The following is a 15,303-nucleotide window of genomic DNA, read 5'->3' as shown; positions in this document are numbered from 1 at the left end:
TATCTCGAAGTCGAAACCCTACGGGTGTCGACGGCGACTTTCTGGGCTGGGCGAGGTCTGTTCTTGAGGGTTCCGCCTTAGAACCATCAATTCCGATCCGGAGGAGCGGAAAGCTCGCATTTGGTACATCTGTCCTCTCTCTCTCGACTGCGTTCAGATATTCTTTTTTTTTTTTTTTTTAGTGTGATAGTTCTTTGATCAGTAGTGTTCGGGACCTTAGTTGTTATGAGCATTTGGTTGGGACTAATTCGAACAGTAATGAATCGATCATTTTCAGCTTTAGGGTTTAGGTGATGAACTTCCCTTTGGGCCACCTGCTTCGTCTTTGATTATAGTGATTGTGGCCGCAAAATTAAGCATGACCCGACATCATGGAAATGGCCATCTTATAGTTGCTTGAGCTTAGGGAATTATAATCTCTGTTGAGATTTATCAGCTGAATTCTGAACTTCTTTTTTGTTTTTGCACTTGCAGTCTTCTCCATTGCCAGACAATATATATGTAGAAATAAACATTATGTTGAATAGTCTCTTACGGGAGCAATAATTCTCTCTTACTATGGGTTATTATCACAATTCATATACATTTGATAGATTTGGTGATGAAGTGTGTCGTCAGCACAAAATTTCTGAGGGAAGCTCTAGTGCAAAAACTAAGTTATGAGCCTTTTACTCCAAAGGCTTACTTGTCAAAATTATGATCACCATCGCCCTAAATATTTTTCTATTTCTTCCTGAGGATTTTTGTTAGTGATGGGTTAAGAGTATTTATTTTTGAGTTATTTGTAGGTGAAATGTCTGTTTTCATTTTTCAGCTATTTTCTTCACATTGACATTTTTACAGATCATACTTGTTAGAAAAACTTATTCTATGATAAGAAAATTTTATTTAATCCTTGGGTCTTGGGTGAAAGACATCGATTTACAAAACAATATTGGTCGGATCGTATTAGTATAGAGAACTTGCTTAAAATAAAAATACTTGTACTAGGGAAAATGCAAACTAATAATTAGGGAAAAATGTTCATGAATTGTCAGGAGGAAATTAAGGTGGTAAGATTATATGTCGATTTGTCATGTCTCCGTTTCTCAGATTAGCAGGTATGCGCACTTTGTAAGGACTGCATTACAATTTCTTGTAGTGCCAACAAATCTTTCCTCTTTTTAGAGTACTAGTTGGATGATCGATTTTTGTGATACCTGGATCATTAAGTTTGAATGAATAAATAAATCACAGCATGTAGTTCACTGGAACATGGAAAAAGGAAAACATTCTGCATCGTGTCAGTTTACCAGTTGGAGTATTCTGTTTGTTCCTCAATGCAAGAAACTGGTGCAGGTGCAAAACTTGTACTCTTAATGCAACAAGGTCTTTATTGTCTTTATTGTTTGTTGTCTTAAAATTTGTGGAGTCTCAGAAGAGTTACGATATAGCTTAGTTACTTTGAATTCATTTATAAACCTTGATCATATAGATTACTGACAAGTGATTCTGTATGGTTATCTTGTACTTTTATCTGTCATATCTTGTTTGTTTTGGCATTTCTTCCTTTCTGTTAACTTTTTGCTTTTGGTAGCATGTCTTATTGTTGCTTGATCATGTAATTTCTTGACCATCAAAAGAGCTCTTTGGAGTACCTTGTAGAAATCTTTATAGAACAGAGATGTCTACAAGGGAGGTGTGTGTGTGTTTGTGTGTTCTCCAAAGATTGTGGTGTGAGTATCCCTTATCACGTACCTCATTGATATATGCTACAGCTCAGGTAATTGTCATCTCTAATATGATGTTGGTTGGAAAATAGGTAATGGAAACTGATCAGAAACCTCAAACTTTGTACCGCTGCAAAAGATGCCGCCGCATTGTTGCCTCACAAGGGAACGTGGTACCACACGAACAAGGTAAAGGAGAATCTTGTTTCAAATGGAACAAACGAAGCGACCCATCGAACACCGATAAGAAACCTGAATGTTCCTCAATATTTGTGGAGCCTATGAAGTGGATGGAAGCAGGTACCTAGAAACAACACTTTTATCACTTGTGAGACTGCAAAAGAGGCGTCATGCAGCAATCAAACTAACCCGCAATCCCTGGTTGCTGTGTGACCCAGTGGAAGGCGGCCATGTCGAGGAGAAACTTTGGTGCTTAGGTTGCAAAGCTCGTTTAGGCTCATTCAACTGGGCAGGGATGCAGTGCAGCTGTGGAGCATGGGTTAATCCAGCATTTCAACTGCACAAGAGTCGAATTGATGAATCTACTTGTTGAGCTGTGTCTGTAATGTTGATTGAATCGCCATTTTACACCGTATTAATGTCAACAACACTGAATCTTTTTTTCCAAGAAATTAAAGAACTTTGTATACCCTTCCATTGGAAGGATATAAAGGTCTGATTACAGTAGGGTGGAAGCTTCAGCTCTCTCCACATACAAGGTAGCTGAGTAAGTTTACTGTAATTAGTTAAATTGTGTACAAAAACTCGGTGACCCAAATAATGGAGTCAAGTTTTCAAATATCACTAACAAAAGAGTTTAACATCCAATGTACATTTTTATAAGAACTCTTTAAGTTGACTAATTTGCTTTTGCTTGCCCATCTCAGCACCTTAGTGCTTGGCACGTTGCTTGTTTTGCACCCTTCACCTTGCAAGGAGTACAGTCAGCAGCCACTATATTCCTCCTTTTGTCTCATAAAACAAAGTCACTCACTGCCTACAAAATTCAAAGAAGAAATAAGGAGGAACCATCACGCTCTAGTGAGAATTCAGCTGAACCAAATTGCATGTGTTGTTGGTGATTTTGATACTCTTTAAACTGATGTTTCAACTGGCTTTTTTTTCTATAAAATGGTGAACCCATGTTTTACTTCAATGGCATGGCGAGGAAAGCTAGTCTTTGCCCAATGAAGCTTACCCTCGAATTTTAACCATGTTAATTAGCATATGTTCACTTAAATAGAATTGTTTATGTTTTTTTTTATTTTCTTACATTTAATTTACCCAATATAAATAATAAAAAAAATAGTGGTCTGGGCTGGGCCGGGCCTGCATACGATCTCTTTTCATTTTGTTATTTTATTTTTTTACTCATTTTATTCGAATATTCTGTCATGCTTACGACATGATGGTATGTAAACGAACATAAGTACGTTCATGCCACCATTCTCACACGCTAGGAAGTGATTACAGCCACCGAAGCGTCGGTGGCTTTCCCGTAAATTTGTTCCAGTGAAGGTTACTTTCTACGAATATGAATCCGATCAGAACCGAGAGTGAGGCGGGCTTGAAGGGAGCCATCTGGGGATCGCTCGATTTGGGTGCGATTCGGTGCGTTCAATCGAAGCAAGATGGTGGGGATAAGCGGGGCAGGCGTTGCGGCGGGAAGAGGGGCAGGGTCGTGGCGGCTCGCCGACGAGATGCACCCTCCCGGCGGAGGTTGCCGCCCGGTGGCGGCGGAGTACATGAGGAGGTTCCACTGCCACGAGCCGGAGGAGAACCAGTGCAGCTCCGCCATCCTCAAGCACATCAAAGCCCCCGTCCATCTCGTAAGATCCTTCCTTTCCTGGCACTCATGTAATTGTCCTTCTCTGACGTTCTAGTTCAAGCTGCCTCTGGATCGAAGAAGACATGAATTATTTCGATGGACATGTTTGCTCTGTTGCCTGGAACCTTTATTATGGTTGCTTTGATGCATTGAACATTCACGTTTCCGAAGTGCTGGATACATAAGATGTAACTTGATGTTTTGATGGCAAAGTGATTTGATTATCTATTTTTTTAGAGTGTTTTGATGGCAAAATTCTTTAAGTTAATGGGCGGCTGTACATTCATTTCTCACAAACTTCTATTCCATGAATCATGATTACAGTTATAACTTGACGATGATCTGTTCTGCTCATATGTTCATAGGTGTGGTCTCTTGTTAGGAGATTTGATGAGCCACAGAAGTACAAGCCTTTTGTGAGCAGGTGCATCGCACAAGGGGATCTGGGAATCGGGAGCTTGAGGGAGGTTAATGTGAAATCTGGACTCCCTGCCACCACCAGCACTGAAAGGTTGGAGCATCTCGACGACAGTGAACACATCCTCAGCTTTAAGATTGTTGGAGGGGACCATAGGCTCAAGGTCTGTTGATCTTCTCACTGCTGCACATTCCCAATTCCTTGCTGTTAAATTACCACGTTCTGTTTCTTTCTTTTCTTGTTCTGGTGAACTATATTCTACTTGAAATTAGACTATGTTCTGATAACAATACGTTACTAGCATGAGCTTATCTCCTGATTTGAGCTTTTGTAATATCACAATTGATAAAATCTTATGTGCCCTATTAACGATTGGTTTGCTTCCTGATGAGTGCACAGAAAACTAGTATGACTATCATGCATATGATGAAACTTCTGTGCTTGATGATATAGATTATCACGACTCTGTTTCATACGGTCCAGTTCTTGCATTGATTGATTAGCATAGAGATGTTTTCTTTAGAAGCAGGTAATAATCCCAGAAACTTAGATCAGTAGTACGGATTCTTACCATTTGATTAAGGGTAAAGAGCATGTGGTTTCCTTGTAGAATATATACATGTGTTTAATTTTTTTGTATGCCTCATATTAGCTTAATTTCTTGATTAGCTTTTGTGATCATCATCTTTTTCAAGGTGGAAAATTTCTTGGATATATAATTTTTGCTTGAAGAGTTAGGAGTAAATAATCACTTAAATCTACTCGACTATAAACTTTTAGGTTCACTTGTTCTTTATCAATCGATGCTTGGCTATTGTCCTGTTTCTTTGGATCTGCTAATTCATTTGTCCATTTACTTAAATCTACAAATGCGTTTAACCAGTTTGTTCAGATCTTGTGTATGTTCATATTCTCTGTTTTTAGGACTGTAAAGCTCATTCAAGCTATTGTGTATGTTCATATTCTCTAATCGATCTCTTGATCATCTACCATCTTTTGTTCAGTTTGGTGGATGCTTCAGACGTGTGGCCAAAATGTTAAAGTATACATATGAAATTTATAACCTGACTACTTCAGGGCTCTCATTTTGCTATGCAGAACTATTCATCCAATGTAAGTTGGTTTATGGCTGATTATGAGCTATCATTTTGCCAGAACTATTCATCCATTGTAAGTGCCCATCCTGAAATCATTGATGGGAGACCAGGGACGCTGGTGATCGAATCATTTGTAGTGGATGTGCCTGATGGGAACACCAAGGACGAGACTTGCTACTTTGTGGAGGTCTTGATCAAATGCAACCTCAAATCCCTGGCTGAAATATCTGAGCATCTGCCACTTCAGGACCACACAGAGCCAATTTGTCTGGACAGAGGTGGAGACACGGGTGGGGTTACAAGTGATGTTTCAGGGCCTTCAGTTCATTAAAGCTTTGCCATAGTCTGGTTGTTCTTATTTGCTCCCTATATCATCGGTAATCTTGACAATCACCACTGGGCATTGCTGCATGTGAATAGTGATGCCTGCTTAAGTGTTTCTATGGTTTTACTGGTGATGGCAAGACTGCAGTCGCTACATTAAAGGAGAAATATGGGTTGTAGGATTGTCGCATGTATGACTCCTCTTAAATGACTTGAGTGCTATTCGAGCATTGTAAATATTTGACCATCTTGATTCCTATTTCATCTATTTTATCTATTTTACTCAGAGGTATTTAACAGACTAATTCTTCTGATAGGTGGGAGGGCACATTTTGTCAGCAAATGTAAAAAATCAAAAGCCATTGTGATCCATCACTGGATGGTGTGGTCCTCTTTCAGTGTGGAATCAATACAAGCAATCATGGTCACACTTTTGTTTCTTGTGATGCTTTTTGAAGTGATATCTCCATGTTTTGCATGAGTATCTAGTTCTCTTGCTTGAACTGTATCAATGGCTGCCAGTGGAGTCAGTGAGACCTCTGGTCAACAAAGTTGTCATTGCTATGCCTATGCAATGTGGATAGATTCTTGGTGGACCTGTCTTGGTGATGTTTGATGCTGCCTATGCAAGCAGTAAGACACAATGGAGGTAAATAGAGATGCTTTATAGACCAAGCATACCTTACTATGCACCTACATTGTGTTGTTGATGGTTTTGAGTTCCTGCTCTCTCAGTGATGAATCCCACTATGAGTTCCTGCTTGTTTCTAATAATTGAATGCATACTTGTACTGTGAAGCAACACAATCACTGCATCACAAGGACCAATGATGAGATATCGTCGGAACTTTGGATGTTGTGTTGACTTTAACCCTGCAGAATGCGTCACTCTTGACTGGTGGCTATCAAATCAAAGAAAGCCTAATGTTAAGTGGGCCTAATAATTAGCATCACATCAGGTGGGACTCATTGTGGCTAATTGGGCCTGCGGGCTAAGGCAGAGGCGGATGATTGGAGTTATTTCGGTTCGGTCCGTCGGGATCTTTATTTCGTTTCGGCTTGGTTCGCAGTAGACCGTTCTACCGAACCGGATGTTTTCGTGGTTTCCCAATCAGATTAAACCTTCCGAGGCTTCTTGGAAATATACGAGTATAATGGTCGGGTTGGTTGGTTGGAGAAGGGTTTGAGTTCGCAGTCCTACCCCTTCTCGATTTCGTTCTCCGAGTTCTTCGTGGTCGTCGCTTCCCTCCTCGTCATGGATCAAGACTTCCGCGCCCGGCAGGCCGCCATGTACCGCGCCGGCACCGGCGCCGCCCCCGCCCCCTCCTTCTACCCCAGGGTCAATTCCGCCGCTGCTGCTCCGCCCGATCGCGGAGCTTCTTTTCATCACCCTGCTTCCTCTGCTCCTCCTCCCTCTTCGTCTGGTATGATTGTTTCTGCTTCTCCTCGAAAACCCCCCCTAGATGCATGTGTTATGAATTTTTTGATGATCGGATCTTATGTTCAATCCGTCGTTGATTCACTGATTTTGGATCGGCATGTTCGAATTGGGCAAAATTTGCTGAGGGGAAATATCTCTGGTTGTTTGGTAAAAGATTCTTTTCCAATTTAAGTCACGGTCGATTTCGATCATCCTCTTTGATTAAGAAATCTGTAAAACTTCGGCAGAAAACAGATGATTTAGATCGTTGTCGACGCTAATCACTGAATCTTTTCTTGGAATAAAGTAGGTTCTCTACCAACTGAAAAAAATTTCTCCATGCTATTCAAATAAAAACAGTCATCTTAGATTTTAGTTGAAAAAGCTAACGACAAGAAGACAAGGATTATTAATGAATTGCGAAGGAAGTCCGAAAGTTGATAGGATTGGTCAATTCAGTACAATCAATTTTTTTCCCAAATTTTTGCAGCTACCATTTATTTGTGTTTTAATTGTGAAAGTTTGAGTTGATTGAGGCATCTATTCAACGTGACTACCACTGATAACGGCCTAGAGTCATCCTAAGTCCATTAGTGCTGTGAGATGTGCACTATATTATTTGAGGTTATTTAGGGGTATGTAACAAAGGGGTTAATACATGAATTGACTAATTCATGAAGAATTCTAGCAGTTTTTAAAATAAAATATTATCTTGAGCATGGATCCCAAGGCTCATTTTTTTTTAAATGTTTTTTACTCTAAATGATGAGTTTTCTTCTTCTTCTTACATCTTAGAGACTCACTATCGACTCTACATCAGTTAAAATCTGTTGATCCTAGATACTACAATGTCATTGATGGAGAATGTATCAAGAAATTAAATGTTGTCTTCTGAGAATTTGGAACTCTAATTTACTAGCTTGATAGGTGAGTTTCTTAATTTGTTTGCGGTAGTAAATGCCATCATATCTCAACTGTATTCAATTAATATCTTAATGCTCGATTATGAACTTTGCTGTGTTGCTAATTAAGTGAGAAAAACATATGAATCTTGAAATGAGTCTTTTATGGTGTAACTTTTCTATATAAGGTCCTGGTGATTTTTTGATATAAGTTAAATTATCCACTACATGTCGAATTACAAGGTAGCTGGGGTGGAAAAGAAAAGCATTTAAGCAGTGTTTCTTGACATTATACCTGAAGATACTTCTTAATGATCAATGTCACTTTGCTGTTATTTGTGATATACTAAAGGATAACAGGCTGAATAAAATCTTTTAGAGTATCATACTAAGTCATTGTTGAATTTCATGTCCCCCTTGTTTCTATTACTTGTTTGCTGCATAGCTGGCATCTTTCTTTGTCTTTATGGGCTTCCTTCTTAAGATAAACTTGCCTGTGCAAGATCATTAATGGTTCTTTTGGACTTTTGGTGCACCTGCTTGTTTTACCCATTAACATCTTGATAGTGTTCACCATATTCATTGACATTTGTCTGCAACATTTGCGTAGCAATGATCAAAAAAGGAATATAAACCTTTGGTAAATATTCATCACCATAAATAAAATGAATATTTTTTTTTCACTTAATTTGATAATTTCTTTATGTTCTTAAATACTAATCTTCTGCTGTCCTACCTAATTATGAACATTTGCTTTCTTACAATTGGCTACATAGTGTCTACAGTTGTTAAAATCTTATATACAACTGTAACTGAAATTGCTATTACCAATTTGATTGTTCCTGATGCTAGCTTCAATTTTATAAATTATTGTGTTAATGTCTACCATTATTTTTTTTCTTGGAATGTTAATTAATATGGACAACATATCACACGTAATGGAACTTTAAAATTGTTTAGCTGCAGGACTTGGCATCAAAGTCATGATAAAGCCAGAATATCAGATAACACCTGTAAGTGGTCAAGTGTTTTATATTTTCTTATTACAGACAATTTTTACTGAATTTTACATGTCAAGCAACCTGCATGGTTGTTGAGATATATATGGTTGAATTTGTAATATTTGAATAGCCTTTCTTTAGATATGCAATTCCTCCTTTCTGATCATAACACAAATCTATTTTTCTAACGACCTTGGATCTCCTCTTTATTTGAATATATAAACTAAACTTGGACTTTATCATCATGAAGATTTGCTTTTACTAAGCTTTTACTTGACAAGGCTCGTTCACACGACACTTTTGTAACGAATCCATGTTAAAGTACTTATTATGGTGTTATCTTGGTTACATGCTTGTGCATTTACATGTTAGTGAAAATTTATTTTTATTTTGATCTATTTTCCACGCTTAGTTTAGTTTAACTTTAACAAACTTATCTGATTTTTCTTTTATAGCCTTTTAACTATTGTATCAAGCCATTAAATATAGTCTCAGTTTCAGATTTGCCAAATGGTTTACCATCATTTTGTCATTTGGGGAAGTAATGGTGTAGTAGGTGAGGGAAGAATCACTTATTTGAGAACAAAGAGACAATAAGATGATTGTACAAAATAAACCTGATAACTCTTTTTCTTTTATGAATCTTAGTTATTTTGCTGCATGCAAAGCTCCTGAATAATTATCTAGCACCTTGGATAAAAGATTTAATTGGCATTTGGCTTCTAAATCAAGTGCAGACCTTGTTGAAGACTTGAAGTTGTTATTCAACTAAGAATCCAAATTAAAATTTGTTGACAATGAATATCTAAAATTGATCTTGACAGAAGACCAATATGAAAATTTCAAAAGCAGCTAGAAAAGATTTCTTGGACTTACTTGATTCAACCCTAGACCTGTTACTATAGGCCAACGATTTCAATAGGTGCTCGGGCCTCGCGCCTCGCTTCATTTCTAGGCGGCGCGCTTCAAAGAGGCACCGCATGGCGCTCGCCCGAGCCCAGGCGTCGGGCGCTTCGGGTGAGCGCGCGGGTTAAACCAGGCGACCGAACCAGCGTTTTAGGTCTGGTTCGGTCTCCGGTGCTTTAGTTGGTTCAATCGAACTAACTAAAGCACCGATATCAGCCTTCCTCTCGCGACTTCCCAACCCTAACCCCGCTGGCCGCTCTTGCTATCGCTGCACGCTGCTACTATTGTCGCTGCCACTATCGTTGCTCCTACTGCCGCTGCTCACTGCTACCGTTGTCGTTGCCGCTGCCACTGTCATCTCTCCCCGCTGTCGCTGCCACTGTCGTCACTCCCCGCTCCTGCTCCCGCTGTTGCTGCTCGCTGCTACCACTGCCGCTGCCACTATCATCATTCATCGCTCCCGCTTCCGCTACTCGCTGCTGCTGCCACTGTCATCGCTCGCTGCTCCCGCTCTCGTTGCTGCTGCTCTTAGTCAGCAGCCTCGATCTTCGTCTTACTCACACTCTTCTCACTTCGTATACTGTTAACAATATATTAACAGTATACTACTAATTGTATACTAGTAAAAGTATTTTTTTTATTAGATTAATAATATAATTTTGATTTTAATACTATTAATTTTTATTTATTTGAAATTATTATTATTGTTTTAAATTTTGAGACTTTTTGTTAATGTGATATTATAATTTTACAAGATTTTCTTAATTTAATATCATATTTTTATTTAAATAATTATATTTATTAATTATATTATATATTTTTATATTTTAGTGTCTCATTTTGCTCGGGCGAGTGCCTAGCACCTCGGACGTTTTTAGACCTTGGTGCCTTTTGGCGCCTAACGCTTTTTAAATCACTGCTATAGGCTGGATTCAAACTTAAATTAAACACAATTTGAATCCTTTTTTATTTGTTATGTCTATTGCTCTTAGGAGCTACTGAATGATTTGCAGTATTGTCTCTCCTCCTGTTCTGTAGACTGGACTTCATCCAGAATAAAACTGAATCTTGTGGAGTTTGAGTCTCTAGCTATTATTTGAAAAAGAAAATGTTGGGATAGGTGAAGATTATAACGCTTTTCCACAAAAGTCATAGTTTATGTTTTTTTTTCATCTGAAGCTGATGATATGGCGGGGCCAACAAAATATGTGTAGATTTGAATTGTATACACCTATCATTAGGATATTTTTTATAAAAATGTAATTTCTGATATTACCATTTGAGCATACTTGGTAATTTGTTCTTGCTAAAGACCATATCTTGGCCTTAAGTTCTACGTATAGTTTGGGGTAGCATTCCATGAAAGAGTACTGCCTTTTCCCTAATATTATTTTCCAATAGATACCCCTTGTTTACTCTATCGAATGTTGAGCAACCTATATAATGTAAAACAGCTTAACAATACATAAAATAAAAGAACGCTTAATTGAGATATATTTTATAAGTTGATTCCTGTGTTCTATTTTATTGATTAAAAATGTCTTGTAAATGTTAATTTTTTCATTGCAAATTTATGTTTCTCTAATTAACATCCAATTTTTCAGCCTCAGTTGGCTCCACAAATGCCTGAGGTTCCTCGTAGCAAGTTCCAATTTGATTTTGAGTTTGAGAAACAAATACTAGCTGAGGCCGAGAAAGAGAGTCAGAATTGGAGCAGAATTACGGCTGAAAACCAGCAATCAAAGATGTCGTCTGCATCATCATCTTCATCTCCTTCGATGGTACAACAAGAACTTGTTTGACACTAAATTTCATTTAGCTATAGTTCTATAAAATATAACCAAAATTTCTTCTTAAATATCGTCAAATGTTATCCAAATAAAGTAGTAGTTTTAATATGACCATGTCCTCTTTCCTATGCTACTATTATTTTTCATGTTCATTTGTGAATTTTCTTTTCTGAACATTGACTTTTTTTAATATCATAACAAGAATCTCACAAGTGGCTACATGTGTCATAATGTATCTGAACACTCTAGGTGGTTTGATCACTTGTTGGGCTGTTTTACTTTTTGCAGGAGGCCGTTATTATTATTTTGATCAACTACTAAACCCCACTATATTCGTCAGAGATTGTAAAATTTATGAATCAAAGTGTTCTTAATTTGTATTTGTTTAATTTTGTGAAGGCATCAACAGGGGATCCAATTGTGGATAAGTATGTTGCCTCTGGGCTTCGACGTGAAGCAGTGTCGCTTGCTGTTCTGAATTATGGAGACAATCCAGTGAAGGTATGTCGACAGTCTCCTTGGAAGACATCTCTCTCTCTAAAAGAGTTAACTGAACAAGATTTTCCTTGTATATTGTCCGAGCTGCATTTCTTCCTTTCAAATCTCTTTTAGCAGTTGAGTTCATAATCCTCAGAGTGATAATATAGCAGATTGGTACAAAGAGCTGACTTTAATGGCTCACTTCTATGTTCAAGTTGCATAAATAAACTGAAATCATGCTTTCATATACCTTTTTGTTTCAGGTGAGAGAATTTGTAAAAGGGTACAACATTCTCCGTGAGATGGGATTCTCCTCAAAAAATGTGGCAGAAGCACTGGCTATTTATGATAATGACACTGACAAGGCTGTTGCCCACTTCCTCAACACTTCACAGTGATGCTACGTTAGATGTTTGGGGTCATATTATGTGGAACCCAGTAGGTTAGTTTCTGGGTGTTCACAGTATGTATCTTGAGGTTCCCGTCTTGTGTTGGGTTTGAGATGCGCAGAAGCTTTCTTTAAGACTGAGTTGGTCATTCAATTTGATATATATATTCTCTAAACAAGCTTGAATATCAGATTGTGAAATCAATAATTTGTTTTATGGATTATGGATTAGAGTATTGGATAATTAAGAAATAATATGTATAAGAAATTTTTATTGTTGAGATAAAAATATAAAGATGAATGTGTGAAGTTATTAGGAAAAATTAAAAAAGAAATTATTTAAATATAAGATAAGATGAGAAAATTTTGTTTCAAATGATATGGGTATATATTTATAATACTTTTTTATTATTGAAATGATTAGAGGTAGTGAAAGATTTTAAAAAAATTAATAGAAATTATGATTTTTTTAATTGATAAATTTTTTATTATAATTTATATCCCACAAACCTATCAATTCAAGCCGCTTTGACTTCACTAAATTTATTATGGATTACTCAAATTGGGCTCATAGATTTTGACCAATCATCCATCTAATTAGTCTCATTAAAACTAAAGTTGATCAAAATCAAAGGTTAATAAAAACTTAATTTTCTCCGAATTCGATCAAAACTTGATTGATGGAGTCTAAATCCAATTAAGTAGTCAAAATACACTTATGATCAAAATATTTGAATAAAATAAATCAAATTATTTAATTTTATATTTGAGGACATAAGCTAAAAAAATTTATTTTTTGAGAGGTAAAATTATAATTTTATTTAGGATATATAATAGAATTATATAATTCTTAAAGGGTAAATACCATTAAAAGTATATAAATTTGAATTAAAAGGATTTATAAGAGCAAAACTATAATTTCAAAAGAAAAACCCTAATTCTTTCTTCCTTTTTCGTGACCGATGTGCGAGGCATGTAGCCATTACGGTGCGTGGTCGCGGCCTATGCATGGCTTACAATGTTTGCATGTGTGTCGCCAACTTCTTATACTACCGACCAGTGACCTCTTCGATCGTCGTGCGATGTTGTGTCATCGTGCCCATGCTCGATTATGCATACACATTGCCTAATGATTGTCGAGAGCGCAATTGTGCCCATGCTTCCTCTTGACATAGCCATTAGCCATCGATGTCTAGTTGATACTGGTCATAACTAATAGATGCCACCACAACAACATTGCTATAATCATCATAGGCAACGACGCTACCATAGCCGCCATAAGCAACAACGCTATTGTAGTTGTTGCAATCACTTGTGACCAAAGTAGGTTTGCCATCATAAGGCTGCTGCATACATGCAACTGTGCATGCGATCATCGTCAACTATCATATCCCATGACACTTTCGCTACGTACACATCTGCTATCTACGATTAGGCTTGTAACAATTGAAGGCCACCACCCTTAATAATACTATCGTTGATAACAAATTATTGACTATGATCTATCGATTAAACATGAGAAATTTCACATTGCCCTTAAGCAAAAGACAAAAAATTAGATAGAAAAACATATCAACAATATCGATAGATCCTTAAGCATCATAAATCAAAATCAAATAACACTTTTTTAATAAGTAAAGAGTGCTAATAAATATATCTAAATACAAAATTGATCTAAAATAATTTTATGAGCTAAAGTAGTTGATTTCAAAATATAGCTCTGATACAATTAGCATAAAAATCATAATTATGCTACTGTTATATCTAAAAAAATTAATACAGAAACTAAAATAAAATAATGATGTATCAAATTTATGATATATACTTTCGATGTCATTCAGAAAGTTTTTATTTAATCTGCAAGTGCACCATCCTTTGATTAGAAAGCTATGATGCTAATATGCAAAGAGAACTATATTCATCTTTTTCTCTTTTTCTATCATTCATATAATTATTATAAGTGATGGATTATGAACTAGGGAGATGAGAGAAAATTTGTAATATCTTGACAACTAGTTGTTTCATCCCTAAGAGGTAATGTCTTTTTATAGAGGAGCATAATGGATATAGGATAATAATTAGGAGAGTCCTTATCTAATTATAAGTAATCCTACCGAATATCCTAATAGGATGGGGTCAAGACATTTTCTATTATTTATGTGATTATAAGATAGAGATGGGTAGAGCACTCTCTAGCTCATCTTTGTTCTGTTTATATTATTAAATTATATATAATACAATTTTTATCAATAATATAAATAAAAAAATAAATTTTATTATAAAAAATAAAAATCAAAAGTTTATTTATATAATAAGTTAATATGTAATAGCATATTCAAAACATTCCATGTCCATTCAAGATAAAGATGCTTATAAGGTAATTGATATATATTTTAGTCTTAATAATATTATTTATGTTTAAGTTTTTATTGTTAAACACTTTATATGTTTTTCATTCTTGTATATGGATATACAAGCATGGAAATTGAAAAGGCATGATTAATGAAGAAAATTATTAATTTATAGATTTTTAGATATATTTGTATTTATTTAATTGTAGCTATATTTGAATATATTTATTTATTTTTATATTTAGATATATTTATATTTAAAATTTATTATCATATGTAGATTTTATTATAATATTTATAAAATTTGATATAATTAATTGATTTTGAAATTAGGAGAGTATGGTGAACCCACGAGTTCTTCGTCCCTAATCAAGACTCATTGTTATCCTATTGATAGACTAGATGATGAAGGATACATAGGATTAAGGTAGGACCTCATAACGATAAGTTCGATGAACAAAGAGGAGATAAGAAGACAGGCACGACGAGCAGAAGACACTGCATAAAAGCGATAGGAGCTTACGGTGGGAGCGACGAAGGCAACGAGCAACGATGGATAAATGACATTAGTGAGGTAAAAGTGATCGAGATGTTTGACAAGGAAGGAAAGGAAAAAAAAATATTTATAAAATAATAAAAATTAGGGATGATATATAAGACACACAAGAACGGAAGACACCTTAAAGTTT

The 15,303-nt window shown here is 36.2% G+C and overlaps 2 protein-coding genes across 2 annotated transcripts; both read left to right on the top strand.

Annotated features, from left to right (window-relative positions):
* The first annotated feature begins 3,213 nt into the window (after positions 1-3,213).
* LOC135605927 (abscisic acid receptor PYL3-like) lies at positions 3,214-5,662 on the top strand. The gene is made up of 3 exons (XM_065096550.1): positions 3,214-3,538; positions 3,903-4,118; positions 5,111-5,662. Exons 1-3 carry the CDS (start codon positions 3,341-3,343, stop codon positions 5,381-5,383), a joined length of 687 nt encoding a protein of 228 aa, XP_064952622.1. The 5' UTR covers positions 3,214-3,340; the 3' UTR covers positions 5,384-5,662.
* Positions 5,663-6,514: 852 nt separating this feature from the next.
* Positions 6,515-12,487, top strand: LOC135605928 (uncharacterized). Its single transcript, XM_065096551.1, has 5 exons — positions 6,515-6,800; positions 8,665-8,711; positions 11,210-11,386; positions 11,795-11,896; positions 12,139-12,487. The coding sequence occupies exons 1-5, from the start codon at positions 6,632-6,634 to the stop codon at positions 12,271-12,273; spliced, it is 630 nt and encodes a 209-aa protein (XP_064952623.1). The 5' UTR covers positions 6,515-6,631; the 3' UTR covers positions 12,274-12,487.
* Positions 12,488-15,303: the final 2,816 nt, after the last annotated feature.

The sequence above is a fragment of the Musa acuminata genome, chromosome BXJ2-2 (assembly GCF_036884655.1).
Source record: "Musa acuminata AAA Group cultivar baxijiao chromosome BXJ2-2, Cavendish_Baxijiao_AAA, whole genome shotgun sequence".
In the NCBI taxonomy this organism is placed as follows: Eukaryota; Viridiplantae; Streptophyta; class Magnoliopsida; order Zingiberales; family Musaceae; genus Musa; species Musa acuminata.
This window is presented reverse-complemented; position numbering and strand designations above follow the sequence as displayed.